General features: G+C 38.5%; 1 protein-coding gene and 1 long non-coding RNA gene across 2 annotated transcripts in view; one reads left to right on the forward strand and one right to left on the reverse strand.

The window, feature by feature from the left end:
- Nucleotides 1-926: 926 nt before the first annotated feature.
- Nucleotides 927-23,570, reverse strand: part of ATXN3 (ataxin 3) — a 36,274-nt gene continuing 13,630 nt past the window's right edge. Inside the window, 7 exon segments of the mRNA XM_038544118.1 lie at nucleotides 927-1,298; nucleotides 4,544-4,632; nucleotides 10,209-10,256; nucleotides 10,258-10,321; nucleotides 15,816-15,912; nucleotides 18,006-18,172; nucleotides 19,154-19,286. Of these exon segments, the coding sequence (XP_038400046.1) occupies nucleotides 1,295-1,298; nucleotides 4,544-4,632; nucleotides 10,209-10,256; nucleotides 10,258-10,321; nucleotides 15,816-15,912; nucleotides 18,006-18,172; nucleotides 19,154-19,286 (602 nt within the window). The 3' untranslated portion in view covers nucleotides 927-1,294.
- Nucleotides 4,547-18,250, forward strand: LOC111096945. The gene is made up of 4 exons (XR_005363009.1): nucleotides 4,547-5,581; nucleotides 6,363-6,442; nucleotides 7,707-7,763; nucleotides 17,951-18,250. It is a non-coding gene; the product is annotated as an uncharacterized LOC111096945 (long non-coding RNA).

Here is a 23,570-nt window from a genome sequence, read left to right on the forward strand (position 1 = left end):
GTTTACCTTATACAAGGACATCTGCATTGTTCATTGCCTGAGCCAAGTGGTTGTATTAAGTTACAATTATTTTTCAACTATTCTTCCTGAGGTTAGCAGATTCCATATTTTTAATTTGCACATTTTTCTGTTACTACAGAATTGCAAGTCATTCTAAAACTCATCAAGAGAACTGTAAAACATGCTCCTAATTCTGTTTGCAAGAAAGCATCAGTTTAATTTGCTTAGACTCAACACTTTTCCCTTGCTCCATTTTTCTGATTATTCTCTAGACCTTTTCTTTCTGGAAGCTTGTAGAATCTTCTCTTTACCTCCGATGCTCTGAAATTAAAGATTTTTATTTATTCATTTGAGAGAGAGCAAGAGCACAAACAGGAGGGAGGGTCAGAGGCAGAGGGAGAAGCAAACTCCCCACTGAGCAGGAAGCCCGATGGGGGCTCCATCCCAGGACCTAGGGATCATGACCTGATTGAAGTCAGACACTTAACCCACTGAGCCAACTAGGGGCCCCTCCTTCTAGGTTTTAAGCTAGCAGGTTTTGCCAGACTCATGTAATCAACTCGAAAATTTTCTTTGTGCCCAATCCTAATTAAGGATAAGGATAAAATGGATACATAAACCTTCATTATGGTTTAAGGACTGTAGAATCCTCAAACTAGGATTCTTTTTTTTTTTAAATATTTTATTTATTTATTCATAGGGACACAGCTAGAGAGAGAGAGGCAGAAACACAGGCAGAGGGAGGAGCGGGCTCCATGCAGGGAGTCCGACGTGGGACTCGATCCAGGGTCCCCAGGATCACGCCCTGAGCTGCAGGCGGCGCTAAACCGCTGCGCCACTGGGGCTGCCCTCAAACTAGGATTCTAACTACTAGTTGGGTTCCCGTGTTGAGTCGGAGGAAGAAAAAAATGGCACTCTTAAAAAAATTGTTACCAATGTGCTTTGTTTGGCCCTCGGGGTTAAAAACGATTGAGCAATCATTTAAAAATCAGATTTCAAGTAAAAATTTGGACTTCTTAGCATCTTAGACAAGAGGAGAGGTTCCAGTCATAATGAAGCGCTGGGTAGCAGCTGGCTGGAACGGAGTTATCAGTGCCCCCCTCCCATTTTATTAATCACATGCAGCCCATACAATGCCTCCTAAACTTGAATTTGCACGTGAGTTCCCTAGGGGTCTTGGTAAAAACGCAGGTTCCCAGCCAGTCGTAGGTGTGGCCTGAAGCTCGGCCTCTCTGAAAAGCTGTGGAGGAGGCTACTGGTCTTCTGACCATCCTTTGCAGAGCAAGGCTAGGAATTAACTGTCAACACAAATAAAAACAGAAATAAAAAAGCAAACATTATCTTTATTCAATAATCTTTGATATTTAAAATACAACTCATCGAACATCCACTTTAACAATAGAATCTCAGTGTTCAACAGTGCTTTGGAAGCCTGGCTTTTCTACGGACCAGACGGGAAGATCTGTGTGTGTAGTAACCGCAACACAACTTCAAGGCAGGTGCACACAGGGCTGCAGTGCTGGGTCCTGAGCAAATGGCATTGCCACGGTGCATTGTAGTCACGGCCAAAAGACCATACCTTATCAGGTGTTTTTTTGTACTTGTATTTCAAATAGTTTGTACACAACAGTAATTTTTACAAAGTTCTTTTTCTGGTAGTCCAGTGTTGTAGAAATTAGATAATTTTTCACATTCAAATGTATGTTTTCCTCTTTAAAAAAAATTTTTTTTTAATTCCTGGAGACATTCTTCACTTGAACTATGCAAAAAACAGGTGAAGTACTTCCTAAATGAATCAGGAATTTTCATATATATTTCTCTATTGCTTCCCATTCCTTGTCTATGAATCCAGTCTTAAAATATTTACTTACACACTATTGTTAATATGCCAATTACTGTAAGATTAAAAATTATGAACTAGCATTAATTCTCAAAATACCAGGACACTTTGGGCAAAAATAGCAAAGATTTTCTTCAAATAAAAAAACATCAAAATTCAAGAATTAACGATGTCAATAATATTTTCGTGCATAGAAGCAAAACGGAACAAAATATTTTTGCTAATGGAAGACTTTAAAAAATACAAGCCAGTTCATCTCTTTAGCAAAAGATGCTGGTTCATAAAGGGTCCAGGATAAAAGGAAAATTTTTCTCTTAAGATATGAAAAATTATTGACACTGCTGAAATGACTAGTTGATCCAATCTGGTTTTTCTTAATTAAGATCACACATGTAATATCTCCATACTTGTTAGTGCCCAGATACAACAAACTATTTACTTTCAGAGTAGAGGTCATTGGGCTCTCCAGTTGCAAATAAAGTTTTTAATAGAAGTCATCAAAATTCATTACTGAATCTTGAGAATTTAAAAACATAGAGATTTATTTCAACTGGAGATATTTTAATTTCTATTACTGTATTTTGCTTATGTACTGACTCAAAATTTGAATTTGCATGGGCCCAATGGGCCAATTTAAGACATTTAATAAATCTTGGCACTAGTATGATACTATTTAAAAAGAATATCAAACATGAAGACATTAAATATGTGATTTAGGCTCTGAATGGAATAAAATTTACTTTATTCAACTTAATATTAAATGGAAAAACCCAGACTATTGGTAGTTTTACCTATAATGATCTTCAACCAGTGTTGAGCTTTTTTCCTTATTAACTTTGGCATGAATAAAGTCTTAATTAAGAAAAATCAAGTTTTAAAGAAAAAAAGCACCTCCTTAAATTTTCTGTGAATTGTAAATTATTTGACCAAGATTTTAAAATATAACCTGCAGCATCTTTTTGAACAATTTACATTACTGAAATATTTGTATGTTAATTACTATAAAAATGTTAATTGATCAGGTTAACTGTGAATTTAACTACTGTGAATTTTTAAAATATAACTTACTATATCCATGACATCTCAAAATATGAAAGCAGTGTTTCCAAAACTTTAAACACTAGCATCACCACTGTACATATTTTATCCTGGTAACGCAATTTATACATTAGAAAAATGATACCAATAGTTTAAATATTAAACATCAAGATGTTCCCAATTGGTAAAACAGAATGGAAATCTTAATATAGAGCTTTTAGCAGGACAGTTATTGTGAATTTAATTGTTTCGGACTTTCTTGAGGTTGTTTACAGTAAAAAAAAGTTCCTGATGTGTGAACCACACTAAGTTTTCTGATACTGTAGTTATGAGCATTGGCATCTCTTCATACTGGCCAATTAAGGAATGGAGTCTAAATTAAGTTTAAGCCAATCCAAACAAGTTGGCAGTTCCTTAGTCATTCTGGATCTTCCTGCCAAATGCAACATTCATAAGGAAGTAAATAAACACATTCAAATGTATCCAGTGTGTGCTCAGCTCTGCTGTTAAAAACAAAAACAGCCTAAATGAAGGCCAACATGCCATATTTCCTTAAGTGCTTTAATAAAGGCTGTAATATAAGAACTTTATAAACTCTGAGGTTAAGAGTTCAAAAGCATATTTCTCATTTTTATATTAGGTAGCTCATCCATTCAAGTGTATGAAAAGTTTAATGCAATGTTTCAATGAGATAAGGTAAAAGCCAATAATATCCATGGAAAATAGGATAAGCATATTGGGGATAATTACACAAATGTTCAACCTTAAAATATTTTGGTTTATAAATCTTGAGGGAGCAGTACTATACTCCAACATCCCTTGCAATTCTAAAGTTTTATAACTCTTCCGAAATACTTTCAATTCTCAAAAGAAAACTTTAGATTTTAAAGTAAAATGGTCTACTTTTGCACAGGAAACTTCAGAAAACTGTATTTTGGCACAAAATAATGACTAAAAAAAATCTGTCTCTATCTGTCCCCCCCCCCAAAAAAGCTATTTCATAATCATAAAAGGCATTTTTTCATCTCTTTTAAATTCAGTAATAAGTCCTAGGTCAAAAAAATTTCCCTGATAAAATGTGTACAGCCATACACTAGTCATGGCAACATATACTTTCTTATTCTATGTTGTCGGCTGAAATTTCCTCTTTTAGCTTATGAACAATTCAACATCCCAAAGGGCTTCAAAGGGGATGGAGAATGGGGGAATAAGTGACAGAACCCGAAATGTCCATTTCAGAGAGACATACATAGTTAATTTTCACCAAAACCATACCACTGTATTGACCCAGCAAAAAACTCTGTGCATCCCAATTAAAGAATGTGTATCAAAACTAAACTCTTATTTACAGACCCATTAAGTACTGTGTGACTTCTGTAATTCTTAAGCTACTTAAACATGATACGAGGGTCAAATCATAGTATAAATGTAAATGTATTTTTGTTAGATTATTTTCATGTTCCAGATCATCATCTCTGGCAAGCTATACCTACTACAGGATGTGCAGCAGAGGCAGACATCTATGTTCTGTGGCTCCGCCGTAAAGAGAGCTCCAGTCACAAGAGAGAATAAAATGACACTGCCATTAAATTGAAAGCCAAATTTTGCCTCTCATACATTCATGGTGGGTATTATTTGTTAAGTCTTAAACAGAAGGAAACTTACTTGCATACTGTGCTTCTCCTATTTTTCTCAACTGGAGAAAAGGAAATATCAAGGTGCAGAAGAAAAGGTCCCAGTGGAGCTGTGACTGTCTAACATAATTGAGAAGACATTTGTAAAGCATCTGGAAAAGGATGTGCTCACACATCAAAAAAATTCTCATTTATTCTCAAATACTTGTGCAGAGTTGATTTCAGAGTTTAGGAATGCACCAGAATCACGAACTAATGATCTTATATTAGAGGGCTTAAAAAGCAAACCTCAAGAAAGATTACCATCTTTCAAAAGAGCTATAGAAAAGCAAGGAAACAAAGTAGCAAAGACATTGTGATTGGGGAAATAACATGAGAAAACATTCAAGGGCTCGCTAAATAATTGGAGCGAAAGCAGCGAATCCTTCTGGAATCATATCAACACAGAGAAGAGACGCTGTCCTAAAAGGTTAACTTGGTTAATAAGAGAAGCAACTATGAGATGATGGAAAGTGAGTCAAATGACCTGAACAGAAACGAGGAGAAGAACATGTATGGAAAAAGTTCTGTGGCAAGAGCTAATTAGTTGGTCTGCAAAAAGATCCATGAAAAATGCCCTAATTTTAGACATGTTAGATATTGCACACTCAAAAAGAAAAAGGAACATTTAGAAAACTATTTTAAACTTCTTTAATCTCTAAATGCCTCTTTGGCTAGTGTTTGGAGGATCACTATTTAGTCCTACAGCTGATGCATTTTTCCATTCTTTTTGTTGCAAACCACCTAAACGTCTAATCTCCTCTGTTGAACATTGTTTGACACATGACTAAAATGGACCCTCTGTGCTATAACCACACAGATAATAATGCTGGAAAGTAAGAACATCTAAATGATTTGTAAAAGGTATTAATTTTTCCCTTCTGTTTTGAAATTATTTCTAACAGTTTCTAAAGACATGGTCACGGCTGCCTGAAGCATGTCTTCTTCACTCATAACATCTCCTGTTGGGGGAAAAAAAAACCAAGTATATCTCTTAGCTATTTTTTGGAAAATTCTCAGTCATCAAAAGGTAAGCTCTTAGAAAATATATCTGTTTGATTACTATAGATTCCTTTTTTGATTTTTAATATCTACATAAAGCAATATGCACTCTGACAGTTTTAGAAGTCTCGACAAACACATGGCACTGTACAACCATCACCACCACCCAGACACAGAGCTGTGCCCTGCTCTCAATGATTCACACATGCTGCCCCTTTGTGGTCAGTCCCCCACAAACATTTATCCTAGATTTCAAAACCAGTGCATTAGGCTCAAAGACTTAACTTAGTTGTGTATATATTTGTAATTTGTTAGTTAAATTTTGTTTTGAAATAATTTGTAGCAAGTTGCAAAGACAGTTTACTGAACTATCTACACTTCAGCTCAATTTCACCCAACAGTTAAATCCTAGGAAACTGCAGCTGAAACCCAAACTTGGATACTGACACTGGTACAAAGTTGGGTGTAGTGTTAGGCTATTTCATCATATGTGCAGATTCATATAACCACTAGCACCACAATCAGGACAGAGAGCTGGTCAAGATCCACAAAGGTCTCTCTCCTGTTGTCCCTTTTGATTCATACCCACTTCTCTGCCCCCACCTTCCTGAACTGCAGGCAGCCACTAATTTGTTCTCCATCTCTACAAATTTGTCATTTTTAGAAAAATGTTACATATCTTTCCTGCACTCAGCATAATGCCTTTGAGACTCAGTGGAATTGCATGTATCAATAGCTGGGGTTTCCCTAGTCCTGAGTAATATTCCACAGACATACTACTGTTTGTTTAACTGTTTACTTTCCTGTAGGACATTTGGTTGTTTCCAGGTTTTGATTATGAGAAAGAAAGCTGCTCTGAACATTTGTGTCCAGGTTTTTGCATAGACAGGTAAGTTTTCATTTCTCTGGGGTAAATGTCCAGGAGTGTAACTGCTGGGTTGTATGCTTAGTACTGGTTCAGTTTTTAAAGAAACTGACAACCGGTTTCCCACAGTGGCTCTAACAGTCAAAATGAAAAGTAGAAAATTCACCTCCCTTTATGTCCCTCTAATTTATAATGTAATTGCCTTACTTTCTACATATATACTAAAAACTAAATCAATATTCAAATTCTTGCTTCAATCATCAAATGTAATTTAGAAAACTCAAAAGGAGAGGGATATCTATTGTTTGCTCATACTCATATGTTCAGGTGCCCCAATTCTGTAGTTTTAGATTTTTTTAAAGATTTTTTATTTATTCATGAGAAACACACACAGAGAGAGAGAGAGAGAGAGAGAGAGAGAGAGAGAGAGGTAGAGACATAGGCAGAGGGGGAAGCAGGCTCCATGCAGGGAGCCCGACATGGGACTCAATCCCTGTTCTCCAGGATCTCACCCTGAGCCAAAGTTGGCACTAAACCTCTGAGCCACCCAGGCTGCCCTGTAGTTTTAGATCTTTTGTCAAAGCTGGGGATTTTCAGCCATTTTATCTTCAGATATTTTTTCGGCCCCACCCTCCTTCTCATCTATTGGGATTTCCATGGCACATTTGATCTTCTACTATGGTCCCACAGGTGTCAAGACTTTGTTAATTTTTTCCAGTCTAATTCTCTCTGTTGCTCAGAATGGATAATTTCCATTGTACTGCCTTAAAGTTCACAGATTCTCTTCTCTGTCCTTCCATTCACTAGTTGGACCCATCCACTGCATTTTCAAATTTTAGGTATTGTTATTTTTCACTTCTAAAATTACCACTTAGTTCTTTTATCTTCTATTTCTCTCTTGAAGCTTTCTATTTTTTCATTTGTTTTCAGCATGTTTCTAATTGCTCATTGTAGCATTTTCATGATGGCTACTTTAAAAATCCTCATGAGGGGAGACAGAACATAACTACTCCTAACTCTGGGGAAACGAACTAGGGGTGGTGGAAGGGGAGGGCAGGGGGTGGGAGTGACTGGGTGGCGGGCACTGAGGGGGGCACTTGATGAGCACTGGGTGTTATTCTGTATGTTGGCAAATTGAACATCAGTAAAAAATAAATTATTAAAAAATAATAATAATAATAAAAGAAAAAAAATCCTCATGAGATTAATGCTGACATCAGTGTCATTTGGTGATGGTAACCTATGAACTGTCTTTTCTCAATCAATTTGAATTTTTCCTGGCTTTTAGTAGAATGATGCTTCTGATCAAGTCCTGAACATCTGCAGTGTTGCATGTTATAAGACTGTAAGTCCTACTTAATCTTCTCTGTTAGTAAGCCTCTTTTGACACAGCACCAGTGGGGGAAGGGGGTGCTGCCCTGCTGTGGCCAGGAGAAGGGGAGAGTGTATGATCATTACTGCTGGGCACACGTGGGAGTTCAGGGTCTCCACTGTCCTCCACTGACATCTCCCTGCCTGCAAGGGGTAGGAATGCCTCCTTACCGCCTCTTACTGACACTCTGGCTGTGGCCTTGTTACAGCCTCAAATCAGTAACTCCTGATTCTCCAGTGGGCCTCTTTTCAAACCACTCAGGTAGGAAGCTAGAGAGATGCCTTCATAATACAGTGCTGGGTGGAAGTCTAGGCTCCCTATGACTACAGACACTATGGGAAAGGGCCCTCCCTCCTGGAGGGAATGAAAATCTCAGCTCCCCACTTGGCTTTCTCTGACATCTTGCTGGCTGGGGAAGCAGGAGATACACCTCATTCCTGCCAGGTGGGATACCAGGCTACACTCCTCCGACTTGGCCTGTGCCAATGGAGGGGGTGACATAAAGGCCAGTTTATTTACCTAATCATTCTGCTTGGATAGAACAGGATATTTATTATCTAGAAGTTTTTAGTTGCTAGGTAGTTCCTTTTGACGACATAGAGCAGGCTTTACTTTGTCTCTGCTGTGGCTTCTTCAGCACCAAGTCTAGGATATGTGAGGCAAAAAAGAAAATCCAGGCTACACATCAATATGTCATTCCTCTGGTCCTGAGCTTCCTAAAGTCTGTCTTCTACCTTTCAGATTTTTTTAAAAGATTTTATTTATTTGACAGAAAGAGTGAGAGAGTACAAGCAGGGGGAGCAGCAGACAGAGGAGAAGCAGACTCCCCGCTGAGCAGGGACACCCCCCCCCCACCCCGCCCATGCCAGGCTCTATCCCAGGACCCCGGGATCATGACCTGAGCTGAAGGCAGATACTTATGTGACTGAACCACCCAGGTGCCCCACCTTTCAGATTTTTCTTATGTTTGTTTGATATAAATGTCCAGAGTTATTAGCTAAAAACAGCAGGAACAATAGGAAACAGCACCGGTTTATTCTTATTGTTAAATAGTAGTCCATTGCTTTTAAGCACCACAGTTTGTGCACCCATCCACCACCGAAGGACAACAGTTGGGTAACTTCTAGTTTTTGACAATTATAAATGAAGCTGCTATAAGTATTCACATACATATTTTTCTGTGAACTCACGTTTCTTTTTTCTTGGTTACACACCTAGGAGTGGGGCCACTAAATCACATGGTGAAGTGTACATTTAGGTTTATTTATTTATTTATTTTTTTTTAAATTTTTTAAATTTATTTATGATAGTCATACACAGAGAGAGAGAGAGAAAGAGGCAGAGACATAGGCAGAGGGAGAAGCAAGCTCCATGCACTGGGAGCCCGACGTGGGACTCGATCCCGGGTCTCCAGGATCGCGCCCTGGGCCAAAGGCAGGCGCTAAACCGCTGTGCCACCCAGGGATCCCCTACATTTAGGTTTATAAGAAAATACTAAACTGTTTTCCAAGTTGCTGTACCATTTTATATTCCTATTAACAACGTATGGGTGTCTAGTTGCTTTGATCTTAGCCAGCATTTGGTACTGTCAGTTTTTTTTTATTAAGCCATTCTTATAATAAGGTGTGTAATAGTATCTCATTGTGGTTTTAATTTGCATTTCCCTGATTATTAATATTGATCACATTTTCATGTGCTTATTTGTCAACCACATGTTTGATGAAGTATCTGTTCAAATCCTTCACCCCATTTGAGTTTTCTTATTTCAGTTTTGAGAGTTCTTTACGTGGTCTGCTTTTAAGGCCTTTGTCATATACAGTTGTTTTGTTACTCAACTTGTACTGCCAATAATTGGCCAAAGTTTAAGACCTATTAAACCAAGGCCTGATAAATAATTTTAGATTTCCTATTATTTAGGCTACACATGGGTGCTCTAGTTTTCCAGGTGGTAAAATGTATTCATCTTCCACCTATTACTATCCATTATCTCTGAGAAATTTTTGAAGAATTTATTGATTATTTTGAAGTTGCAAGTGTTGTCTATAATTTTAAAGCAACACATGCACTGATTGCTCTAGTCTGCCTGCTTCTTAGTCTAAGGAAATTGAGTAGATTACAAATTCATACAGAAGGGCAGCCCCGGTGGCTCAGTGGTTTAGCACCGCCTTCAGCCCGGGGCATGATCCTGGAGACCCAGGATCGAGTCCCACATCGGGCTCCCTGCATGGAGCCTGCTTCTCCCTCTGCCTATGTCTCTGCCTCTCTCTGTCTCTCTCTCTCTGTCTCTCATGAATAAATAAATAAAATCTTAAAAAAAAATTCATACAACAGTTTCAGCATAATTAAATAGGGGAGAAAAAACCCTGTGAAGCCCTAATCACACAGAGCCTGTGTCAGAGCATGGTCAGAGAGGCATACCTGGATCACTACCCAGTGCTTCTGAACTTGTGGTGGGCCTCTCACACGGATGTGAGAGCTGTCCTAGTGGATCCTGTTGCTGCTGCTGCTGCTGCTGTTGTTGCTGCTGCCGCCTGAAACATTCAAAAGTGAATGTACATTAAAAAAAAAACAAACCCTAAGAATACATATGCCATAAGAAAAAGTATTCGCATGGAAAATAAAAGGTCCCACAAAATAAGAGTCATTGTCATAAGTCCACAAAACAATGCCAGAGCAATCAGTCTGATTTATATTACTTACAAGTATCACAGTGCTGATCCTAGGAAACCTAGATATAAAATCTAAATTATTAAACAAATTAATAGGTAAAGATTTTTACCACAAAATAACACATAAACAAAAGCATTCACTGGTAGCTACTCTTATACAAATGTGTTGCATTTACAGATCCTTAATATTGTTGGAAGTCACTAAAAATAAGCACCTTTGAAAATGTAAAGCATCCCAATTACCATGCAAGGTAACATGATCTTTCCCATGGCCAGCTTCTCCTTGTTGTTCAGCTCTGAGCTTTAGCAAGTCCTAGGAGAGACCTTTCTTGACCAACCACCTGCAGCAGCTTCCAGGCATATGCTATCTCATCGCTGCTCCTTTTCAATTTCCAGTATCAACTTATACCATCAGATATATCATCAGATATTCCCTCTTTTGAGTGTCAGCTAACAAGAGCACAAAACTTGTTTCTGAAATGCCTAAAACAGTGCCTGTCCATAGTAGGCATTCGCCAAATACTTCATGAATGAAAGAATATAACTTTTTAAGATGCATGGTCAAGGTTCAGTACCGTTTTTTGAATTAAAATAAATCTTCCCTGTATTTCTTTCGGATGGAAAAACAATGTCAGAAAAATTCACATTTTAAACTTTTAAACACGATGATTATGATGTAAATATGTAGGACAGTGTCCTTGTACTTAAATACACACTGAAATATTGAGATGTAATGGGAGATCATGTCTGCAAGTTATTCTCAAATCCCTCAGAAATGTCAACAATTGAGGAATTTGGGCAAAGAGTATATAGGGAGTTCTCTAAACTATTTCTACTTTTACATAAATTTAAAATTATTTCACATCATACCACATATATGTTGAAAATTAACAAAATTTACAAACAGCTGACACTCTGAGAAGCCATAGCTTTAAAAAAAAATGCATAGGACTTTTAAAGGAATTAGTATTTTAGATTTACCAGTAATGCTATTAATAGAATAGCATACTTTTTTTTTCCCCTAGAGACTCTTCTGTTTTAAATGTAACAAAGAAAACCCAAGTACACTGATGTTTGTCTTGGTTTATTCTCGGGTGTGTGTGGCTAATGATGCACAAGAGGGCAGGATGCTCCCGCCAGCACACACCGATTCTGAGGTGTGCACAGGAAGGACAGGCTGTGAAGCAGGAGGGATTCTGGCCCATCAGATCTCTCTCCATGCATGCCCTTTCCCCCTCCGATCAAGGTAATAGGTCAGAATATAAGAGAGTAGTAGGTGAGACAGTGACTTAGAGGGATAACCTTTATTCTACTTTAAATTTATTAAAAGTGAGAAGTAGATGAACTGCCAACCTTGAAACAATTCTGACACCTTTCATCTTGGATGACACCATAAGATGCAACATATTCAAACAGCAAATCAGTACCCATTCCCACTGCAGCTTTGACTGTGCCCTCAGAATCAGAGAGGCTAGAGAGCTAAAACAACATCTTAGGTCACTGTATAGCTAGGATTATGGTTATCAGTTAAGCACTCCGCAGAAAGGAGGCACAGCTGTCCTCCTGCTACCCTGGTTGCTCTCTGCACACAAGTCAGGTTGGGAAGCTGCCAAGACCAGGATTCTGCTTCACAGCAGCTGCAGCGGGGACTCCCATTCCCATGTCCAGGCAACTGTGATGGCAGTTTCCTGATCTAGGATCAGAGCTATAGCAGCGTGTTCTTAAACTCCATGTCCCGATTCCCCATGATGCCAATGGGGGAAGTGGCACAGCTCTTCCAACAAGTCTATGGAATTTGGTCTATGGAATTTCTGAGACCTGGCCTATAGCCTGCACCTCCAGCTCTTCTTAGGATTGTGTAAGCCAAGTTTCTGTACTAATTACTTTCCTGTTTAAAATACCTCTGGTAGCTTTTTTTTTTTTTTTTTTTTTTTTAAGATTTCATTTATTTATTTGAGAGAGAGAGGGAGAGAGAGAGAGAGCATATGGCAGGGAGGGGCAGAGGCAGAAGCAGGCTCCCAGCTAAACAGGGAGCCCGGTGCCGGACTCCATCACAGGACCTCGGGACCAAGACCTGAGCCAAAGGCAGACGCTTAACTGACTGAGCCACCCAGGCACCCCTAGTAGCTTGTTTCTTAAACTGAATCCTGTTATGCCATGCCATTGAAGTGGTGGCTCAAGAGTTAGATGATCAAAAAATCATAGCAATTTGTGACCATGAAGACAATGCCCAGTAATTCTCTCTTTGTTGGAAAACACTTTTTTAGTAACAGAAGGAAAGAATCTCCATCATTTCAAAGCTACACCTGGAAAAGATATTAAATACGCTAAGACATTTGTGGAATACCTTACAATTTACACAGTAGTTTTACACACATTGCCTAATTTGATGCTCAGTCTGTGAGTTTTTAAGCTAAATTTTATGGTAACATTGCTAACATTATAAGAGTTCTTTTTTTATTTATTTATTTTTTTTTAATTTTATTTATTTATGATAGTCACATAGAGAGAGAGAGAGGCAGAGACATAGGCAGAGGGAGAAGCAGGCTCCATGCACCGGGAGCATGACGTGGGATTGGATCCGGGGTTTCCAGGATCACGCCCTGGGCCAAAGGCAGGCGCCAAACCGCTGCGCCACCCAGGGATCCCCATAATAAGAGTTCTTATTTGGGGTTTTATAATAGATAAAATAGATTTCAAGATTACTTCTTGAAAAAACTCATCTCGGCTGCGAACTTAACACTCATTAACTATAACTTTCTTGGGATTTTGTTGTTGTTGTTTTAAGATTTTAGAGAGAGCATGCACATGCACAAGTTGGGAAAAGGATGAGGGGGTTGGGAGGGGTTGTTGAGAGAAACAGACTTCCTGCAGAGCAGGGAGCCTGATCTGATGTGGGGCTATCTCACAACCCTGAGATCATGACCGGGGCCGAAATCAAGAGTTGGATGATTAACTGACTGAGCCACTCAGGTGCCCCCATTAACTAGGACTTTGTATTAGGTACGTTTTTAAACAGTATTTTTATGCTTGATGCATGAATACTGTGGTTTCTACATTAGGAATGAAGCTTCAAATACTCTACAGGAAAAAAAAAAAACTATTTGAGTGAATAACAAATTATTTAAATGGAAAAAAGCCTTATTTTGAATTCAAAATTTGTTTAAATAACAATAGCACCAGGGTCAGTTTGGAGAGGGTCAGAAGGAACAAAGAGTGGCTCTATAACCTTAGAACTGATTTCCCAAAGATGGAAGCTAGAGAGAGAAGGACCTTGTAGGCTTAGTAATCAGGAATTCTGGTGAAAGAACTAATATTTGAAACTACTATTGTTTCTCAGCTCCTTTACTAATGAGCCCTACAAGATTCTGAATACTAGATAATGCCTAAAAGAAACACCAAGGAGTTAGCTCTTAACTCTTCTCAGTAACATGTGATTATCAAATATTCTCTAGTTTTCCTCAAGTTCCCACAAGTAGTTTCAAGGTCAAACCAAGAGGCAGAGGATGAAACTGAAGCTGGAAACCATCACTGCACATCTTCCTCTCCAGTCAACTATCCTCCAACCTAGAAGGAGCTATACTAATGCTCATTTTAAATTCTTTCTACTATAAAGATTAAATGCAATAAGAGTTTCACATTTTCAAAAAAAAAAAAAAATCTAAAAAATTTATTTATTTATTTTTAAAGATTTTATTTGGGGCACTTGGGTGGCTCAGTCAGTTAACTGTCTGCCTTCAGCTCAGGTCATGATCCCAGGGTCCTGGGATGGAGTCCACATGGGGCTCCCTGCTCAGCAGGGAGTCTGCTTCTCCGTCTGCCCCCGCCCCTGCTTGTGTGCACATGTGTGCATGCGTGCTCTCTCCTTTTTTTTTCTCTCTCTCCCTCTTTCTCTCAAGTAAATACGTGGAATCTTTAAAAGCTATATATTTTATTTGAGAGAATGAGATATACAATATTTGATATATTTGAGATATAAAAATTATCACATAATTATCATGTGATAATTATTAACATTACAGTGTGACAGTAACATCTGGCTATATTACTAAAGAATGGATGAAAGGATATAATGCTTTAGATTTGTCATAAAATAATCGCAGCTTGGGGGGGAGAGAGGGGAAAGTAGGAGAGATGAGGGCATAGAAAACCACGACTGGCCATGTGCTGATATTTGCTAAATCTGGGCAATGGGTAAACAGGGGTTCCTTATCCTGGTTTCTTTACTTTTATGGATATTTGAAGTTTATCATAATTAAAAAACTAGAAAAATTAAAAATTTGAAAGGAAGTTAAAAATTTGAAAGCACTAATAAGCACTATTTTGAAATTCTATATATAATTAAATCCATCAATCTATCACTGAATAAAGACTAGAAATATCTCACATTAAGAGGATGTCAGCTGATCAGAACTTTCCTTCATATACTTCTGAGTTGTGACTTAAAAAAAAAAAAAAAAAACAGAAAACAAGGTAAATATTATCTTCATTACATCATTAAATGTAAAATGCTCCAATATTTTAGATCCCACTAATACTGCCAATTATTATTGTAAGATGCTACTCAATTGCAGAGATGTTGAAATGTGAAAATATGTACATCTCAGAACTGATGAAACATAGTGAACAGGCCAGATTCAGCCACCAGCCTTTTGGTTTCTGACCTGGGATCAGAGGATATGAGTATTTATCTAAAGACTACTGTGTAGCCTTTAAGATAAGTTTTATCCTTAAAAAAATAAAAAGGGAAGACAATTTGTGAATGGTAGTCACTGGAAAAGATGACATTTTTGTTTCTTATTTTGAGAACACTTACAGAGTTGGGCTGTAGGAGCTGATGATTCAAGTTTATGGTTTGCTCCCATATCCCTATGCCAACAGGCCTGCATATAAACCCTAGAGTGGCAGTAAGAACAATTATCTACCGCCTCTATCTGAGAGTGTGCTCCCTGACCACAATGCTGCTTTTCCTGTTAATGGATAAAAGAACTTTGCAGAATTGGTCAGGTAACCAAGAAGCACATCCAGAGGATCTTATGGCATTGTTCTTGTTTTGGTCCAATCCCATTTTCTTTTAATGACTGAAATTTTACTGGGTTTCCTTCATTTTATGTCAGATAAACTTAACTGATATCGAGGCAAAAGTTTTCCCTAAAACTACATATGATATCAGTTTATTTGCTGTAAATTAAAAAAAAAAATACACACAGATGTTCATGGTTCAGGTGGTAACAATCTTTTAAAAGGAGAGAATCCTAAATAAAATAGTTTAAGCAAAAGCTCTGTGTGTATAAACTGTAGACAAAACAAAGTACACATTAAATACGCAATTTTAATATTGTACTAACTACTTTACTTTTCAAAGTAGGCTTCTCTTCTCTTCCGTAGCTCTTCTGAAGTAAGATGTATACCTGATGTCTGTGGAGTATCTTGAGATATACTTCTGGAACTCCCTGAAAACAAAAGAAAACAGAACAAAAAAACAATCATTTTACTTACCAATTTGAGCAACACTATGTTTATATTTATTTGGGCAAGTTTTTGAAAAGTTTTCTTCTTAAAAATATTGTGCTACTATTCTATAAATATAAGGCAGGCTCTGAAACTCTCAAGGACAAATCTGAATAAGGCAGTTCAAATATAACCTGTGTCCACATCCATCTGTGATATAGCAGGTGTGAGGATGTAAGTCCAACAACCAACCAGGTAGGAAGAGCCATTAACACCACGCTTGCATGCCCTCTTTAACTTGCTAGCAATGAATCGGTACTTTCAACTAGAAGCATTTTTTTTTTTTTAATTTTTATTTATTTACGATAGTCACAGAGAGAGAGAGAGAGAGAGGCAGAGACACAGGCAGAGGGAGAAGCAGGCTCCATGCACCGGGACCCCGACGTGGGACTCGATCCCGGGTCTCCAGGATCGCACCCTGGGCCAAAGGCAGGCACCAAACCGCTGCGCCACCCAGGGATCCCCTAGAAGCAATTTAAAGTGGGTAACAGTAAACCCATTCTCTGTAGTCCTCTATCCTAAAATACTTGCATGCTACACCAACTTAAGTGTGTTCTCACTAAATAGCTACACCAATCAGAGATCCTGCATCGATCATGTAATAACGCAGGAAGAAAAACGAAGGACATGAAAATATCTAAAATTTAAATAGCTGTTCTGTTCATTATTGGGCTAGTCCAGCAGAGCTCTATGAATTAAAAATGGGATTGCATATATGAAGCACTCCAAGGTATGCCAGGAGGCAAGAGAATTCAGGATAAAAAGGATAACCTTTATATTAATGGAACCTCAATTTTACTTAGATATTTGAGAAATTCCACTGAGTAATCTCATTAAGTAAAAGGGAAATTCATGTTAATTAGATGAAAACAAAACTGCCAAAGAAAATCACCCATACCTTTCAGAGGCCTCTCTGAGGCTACGTTCTGGACAAGTCCCTCTGCCTGGATTCCCTAGGGGATACATCTTTTTTTATTTATTTATTTATTTATTTTATTTATTTATTCCTGAGGGGGGGGGGGGGCAGAGACACAGGCAGAGGGAGAAACAGGCTCCATGCAGTGAGCCTGACATTGGGACTTGATCCTGGGTCTCCAGGATCAGGCCCTGAGCTGAAGGTGGCACTAAACTGCTGAGCCATCAGGGATGCCCATCTAGGGGATACATCTTTATTCTCTTCTGCTGGTGGGCTTCTGTCACTATCAAGGTGGGCCCATCAAAGTGGGCTTAAGTTGTTATGTTGTACACCAAGTGGTAGACTTTTAAAATATTTTCTACCCAGGCCTTCCTTTGTATCCAACAGCATACATTTACAAAATAGCTGGTCTGGGAAAGAGCCTCCCCTTCTTTAAAAGATTCTTCTCTAGGGATCCCTGGGTGGCGCAGCGGTTTAGCGCCTGCCTTTGGCCCAGGGCGCGATCCTGGAGACCCGGGATCGAATCCCACGTCGGGCTTCCGGTGCATGGAGCCTGCTTCTCCCTCTGCCTATGTCTCTGCCTCTCTCTCTCTCTCTCTCTTTGTGTGACTATCATAAATAAATAAAAATATTAAAAAAAAAAGATTCTTCTCTAAAGATTAAGCTCCATTTATTGTTGTTAGTATAGTATTATAACCAAACAGAAAAACCAGAATAAAAATATAAGTAGTCAGGGGCACCTGGGTGGCTCAGTTGGTTAAACGTCTGTCTGCCTTTGGCTTAGGTCATGATCCTGGAGTCCCAGGATGGAGCCCAATGTCTCACTCCCTGCTCAGAGTCTGCTTCTCCCTCTCCTTCTACTCTTCCCCCCAACTTGTGCTCTCTCTGTGGCTCCCTCTCTTAAATAAAAAAATCTTTAAAAAATTTAACTAGTCCTAATATAACTTAGGTTGTAAAAAGTTATTTGTAAGAAAGCTAAAATACCTACCTGATCGTATGTACATAGTTATTGCTTCTGCAATAATTGTCAAAGAACCTTTATTAACAATAATATTAACTTCCAGGGTAACTAAGAATAATCTGAATCAATTCTTCAACAACACATCCACATGCAGATACCTTGCATACTGAGCTGAATAGCCCTGCGGAGATCTGCTTCTTCATCTTCCATGTCAATTTCTTGGCGACTTAGTGCCAGAGCTCTCTGCAAATCTTCCTCATCTTCATCTAACATGCCTGATCCATCGTTTGCTTCTAAGACTCGTTCCAGATCTGTTTTCTGGACTCTAAAGAACAAAACCAGAGAGTAACTGCAGACCATTCTTCTATTTTATTATTTTTTCCAGTCTTCTATTTTAGATAAAACACAGACATTTATAAGTGAAAAGATTTTTTAAATAATTTTTAAGATTTTATTTTTAAGTAATCTCTACACCCAACATGGTGCTCAAACTTACAACCACAAGTTCAAGAGTCACATGCTGGAGGGTATTATGCTGAGTGAAATAAGTCAATTGGAGAAGGACAAACATTATATGGTCTCATTCATTTGGGGAATATAAATAACAGTGAAAGGGAATAGAAGGGAAGGGAGAAGAAATGGGTAGGAAATATCAGAAAGGGAGACAGAACATAGACTCCTAACTCTGGGAAACGAACTAGGGGTGGTGGAAGGGGAGGAGGGCAGGGGGTGGGGGTGAATGGATGACGGGCACTGAGGGGGGCACTTGACGGGATGAGCACTGGGTGTTATATGTTGGCAAATTGAACACCAATAAAAAATAAATTTATTATTAAAAAAAAAAAAAGAGTCACATGCTTCACCAACTGAGCCAGCCAGCCCCCCAACCAAGATTTTATATAAGTCAAAAATTAAACATTTTTTGATAATCTAATAGCATAAAAATTGTGCTATGATGTGCATATAAGCTAATTAAGTAATTCAAAGAGTCAAGTTTAAACCAGAAAACTTCACTAAAAATATAAGAGTTCTAAAGAAGAAAAAAAAATCACCAACCATAAAAGAACCAATGTACTTTGTGTATATCCGTCCAATATAAGCATGAAAATATAATTCCTGGGGCACTTAGCTGGCTCAGTCAGTAGAGCATGAGACTCTTGTTCTCATGGTTCTGAGTTCAAGCCCCATGTTGGATGTAGAGATTACTTAACAAAATCTTAAAAAAAAAAGAAAAGAATAGAAATATAAAATATAATTTTTGTAAAGAAATACTATCATATACTCCATGCTGCAGGCTTTATTTTACCTCTGTTCTTTTAGTTGTGCTAATTCTTCTCCAATAAGTTTTGGTCTCTGCATCTGTTGGACCCTGATCATCTGTAGAAGTTGGTCAGCTTCACAATCTGGCAGATCACCCTTAACAACAAATATAGAATAACCTAAAAAAGAGGCAAAAATAAACTAAAACAGCTAGTAAGAGATTAAAAATAGATTTAAAATGATAACAGATAGAAAGGCAACACAGTATAGTGGAAAGAATACAAGCTGAAGAGTGAGAAAGAGCTGGGTTCAGGTAATGGTTCTTTCACTTACTGGCAGGGTGATCCAAGACAAACTATTCAAAGCCACTAAGCCCCACTTTTTCCATCTGTAAGATGGGAAGAGCCACCTCATAGTGTGACTGTGAATGAAATAATGTCTGCAAAGGGCCCTACCAAAACAATGCATGACCAAGTAGACTAATCACTAAATGTAATAGAGAGGTGAGTAACAGAGTGGAGAAGAGCAAGGAATTTGGAATCAGATGGCCAGGGCTTTGATCCTACCTCTTCCAATTCCAAGACTGAGTATTGTCTGATGCTGATGATACGGTACCTCCCTCAGAGGACTGTCATGAGGACATAATCATATAATGTGTGTAATAATGTGAAATATGGGTTAAACCAATCATCTGTAGAAATAGCTGCCCCCACAACCCTGACACATCCACACTCCTCTCACGGAAAACAGGAGCTGGGAATCCAACGCTGAGAATCTAGTCAAGGTGTTGATGATGTGGTTCATATTTTCAAAGAATTACACTGATTCAGTGTAATTTTTTATAAATATGATTCTAAAAAGCTAGAGTTTTCACAGCTAAATACTCCACACAAAAACTGAACATGGGTGGACTATACCTAAGTCATTCTAATCAATTTAAGCTTATCTACCATAAGTTTTTCTTAAACTCTGGTACTTATTACTGGATATCCTTTGTGAGCATTAAAAGATAACAAAACAAATGAACAAAGATCAAAACCACTATTAATCGAAAAATTCAAAACAGTACATTAACCTTTATTTTTTGAACACGGACATAATATGACTAATGTACTTTTTTAAAATAAGGACAAATGTGTTCAGAGTTTAGATGGTCTAGCATGTTTTATGGCAGTAAAACTGTTTCCAGATCTTAAAGTAAACGTGTCCGCACCATGGCATTCCATGAAGAGCATCAGGAGTATCAGAAACTGTCTTGTTCAGGGGATCCCTGGGTGGCTCAGCAGTTTAGCGCCTGCCTTTGGCCCAGGGTGCGATCCCGGAGTCCCAGGGTCAAATCCCGCATCGGGCTCCCTGCATGGAGCCTGCTTCTCCCTCTGACTGTGTGTCAGCCTCTCTTCTCTCTCTATGTCTATCATGAATGAATGAATGAATGAATGAATAAATAAATAAATAAATCTTTGAAAAAAAAAGAAATTTGTTTTGTTCAGGTGGCATAGTAAATACTTCAAGGGGTTAGCTTTCACTCTAAGTATGCTGTTAAGAGACTGAAGGATGAAGAGAGAGGAGTGCTGTAACATGCATTCCATTGTTTAAAAAGTACTCTGAGCTTCTTTGTAACATATAGGAAATGGAATGCAAGAGAGACCCTTACTTACTAAGACAGAAAACCTGATGGACAGAATATACTGGGAGAAGAAAAACCAGCCTTTGCAGACATGTTCAGTTTAAAATGCTTTCTGGACTTCCCAAGTGGAGAGGTCAATGTGAGGAGTTTGGTGTTCAGGATAGATGTGTAGACGGGAGATAAAATATGGGAATTACAGGCATACTGATTTTTTTAGAGATGATATTTAAAATAATAGGACAGCACATAATCAAGAAACTGTCCAAGGACTGACCTCTGGGTCACTTCATCACAACAGACTACCAAGAGAATAAGACCCACAAAAGGAATCTGAAAGAAGCAGCAAACAAGATATGAGGAAAACCAGAGCATAGTGGCCTGGAACCCAAGTGTGGACAGTATTTCAAGAAGGAAGGGTATACTCAGGAACCAAGGTTTAGGCATGAAAGGAAAAAACATACTAGTACATGAAATCAAAAATGTAAATATACTATAATCCTAAACGTAAATTGGAAAGAACAACATGACAACAAACCCAGTAGCAGTAAGCAGTATTATTAAACGGGCAAGAAACATACAAGGTAAGCCTGAAACACCTTGCCTTTGAGAAAGTCTTCAAAAAGCTACAGCAGTCATTTTGGAAACTTAGGAGTCAACTTCAAAAGGCTCTCCTTGGTCTACATGGGACAAGCTTAGTATCAATAGGAATAATAATGACAATAGACCAAAACACACAAACTATGTTTTATGGATTAGTTCACCATAACATACAAAAACCCCAAACTAACTGGTTACCTTTGGAAGAAGGACACTGATGAACCCAACTCATCTTTAAAAGCGATAAAATGAAGAAACATTTATCCTATTTCTCCCAGAAGAACTAAACTTCAGGGGCACCCAGGTGGTTCAGTGGCTGAGCATCTGCCTTTGACTCAGGTCATGATCCCAGGATCTTGGGATCAAATCCGGCATCAGGCTCCCAATGGGGAGCATGCTTCTACCTCGCCTGTGTTTCTGCCTCTCTCTGTGCGTCTCATTAATAAATAAATAGGGCAGCCCCGGTGGCACAGCGGTTTAGCACCGCCTACAGCCCAGGGTGTGATCCTGGAGACTTGGGATTGAGTCCCACGTTGGGCTCCCTGCATGGAGCCTGCTTCTCTCTCTGCCTGTGTCTCTGCCTCTTTTGCTCTCTCTGAATAAATAAATAAATAAATCTTTAAAATAAATAAATAAATAAAATTTTAAAACAAACAAAAAAACTATACTTTAGGAGAACCAAATCACTGATCAAATTTTATCTGTGTACAAGTATCCAGCTAATACAGGAAGGCATGATAAAATCTACCACCACCAATTTGCATCAATCTAGGAACTCAACATCAGTAGTTGCTCAAATCACAGAAAGACAACCAGACATCAAGTGTCACACCATCTGTGAAGTGCTCCACTGTCTCCCCACCTTGCCCTCAAATTAATCTGAATCTGATCAAGTCTCAAACTCTAAAAGGCCAGTCTGTTGGGTATCCAGGGCTCTGAGAAAAATAAAGATGTTATCAGCAAAATTCATAGCATGGGAAAGAACGACCCATTTCTTAAAAAAAAAAAAAACAAAAAAACAGGGGGATCCCTGGATGGCTCAGCGGTTTAGTGCCTGCCTTCGGCCCAGGGCGTGGTCCTGGGGTCTCGGGGTTGAGTCCCACATCAGGCTCCCTGCATGGAGCCTGCCTCTCTCTCTGCCTGTGTCTCTGCCTCTCTGTGTGTCTCTCATGAATAAATATATAAAATCCTAAATAAAAAATTTATTTAAAAATAAATCAAGGGGAAAAAAAGAGGAAACCTGTAGACTTGGAAGACATCAATCAATGCAATTAATTGCATTAATTAATAATTATTTCAACCTGACTAAAGTGAAAAAATCCTAATACACAACCAAAGAGATTGGAAATATGAACACTGGTGGCATCTTTGATGTTATTAAAGCATTGTGCCTAAATTTTTTGTATGCTTGTAGCATTGAGGCTATGTATTTAAGAGTGCTTGCTTTGAAATACTTTAATTCAAATAAATTCACAGAAAAAATAAGATGCTCAAAATAAGCCAGGGAAGGAAAAAGTGTAACAAGATTGGACATGAAATAATTGTTGAAGCTGGGTAAAGGATATATGAGAATTCATCACATTTTCTCTACTTTCCGTCTGAAATTTTCAATGAAAAAGTTTTATTCTGTACCATCCACATGAGGGGATCATCAACTATGCACTTAAGTAGATGAGGTCCAATAAAAGGAAGACTGAGATTGAAATACAAATGTGGAGGTCACCGGTGAACTTGGAAGAAGGCTTTTTGGTTAAATGCTCATTATGACAGTGATTGTGCTCATTATGATTGTGACTGGAATGAGTTCAGTAACAGGAGACAATAAGAGGTGAGGTGAGTCTAAGGAGAAAATAAAAATGGCAGGTAGCTGGACTTCTCTGGAGTCAAGAGAGACTTTTTCGTTTTTGGTCAATAGAAACAAAGGGTTTAATCTCTGTTGATAGAAGTAATACAGAAAAAGGGGGTGAAGTGATCATGCAGGAAAGTAGACAAATGCAGAAGCAAAGATATTGAATAAGTGAGAGGAGCTGGGATCCCACCCCACAGTAGACAGGATGGTCTGGGTCAGGAGCAGGGCACAATTCACCTACTAGCTACTTTACTAGGGCTCAACGCACAGGCTGACATAGAAGCAAGCTGACACATTTGCTGGTAGAAAGATGGGCAAGTTCTCTTTTCATTGCTTCTGTTTTATCAGAATATAAAGACAAGCCATAAGCTAGGAGTCAGGGAGAGGGGA

The sequence above is a fragment of the Canis lupus genome, chromosome 8 (assembly GCF_011100685.1).
Source record: "Canis lupus familiaris isolate Mischka breed German Shepherd chromosome 8, alternate assembly UU_Cfam_GSD_1.0, whole genome shotgun sequence".
NCBI lineage: Eukaryota > Metazoa > Chordata > Mammalia > Carnivora > Canidae > Canis > Canis lupus.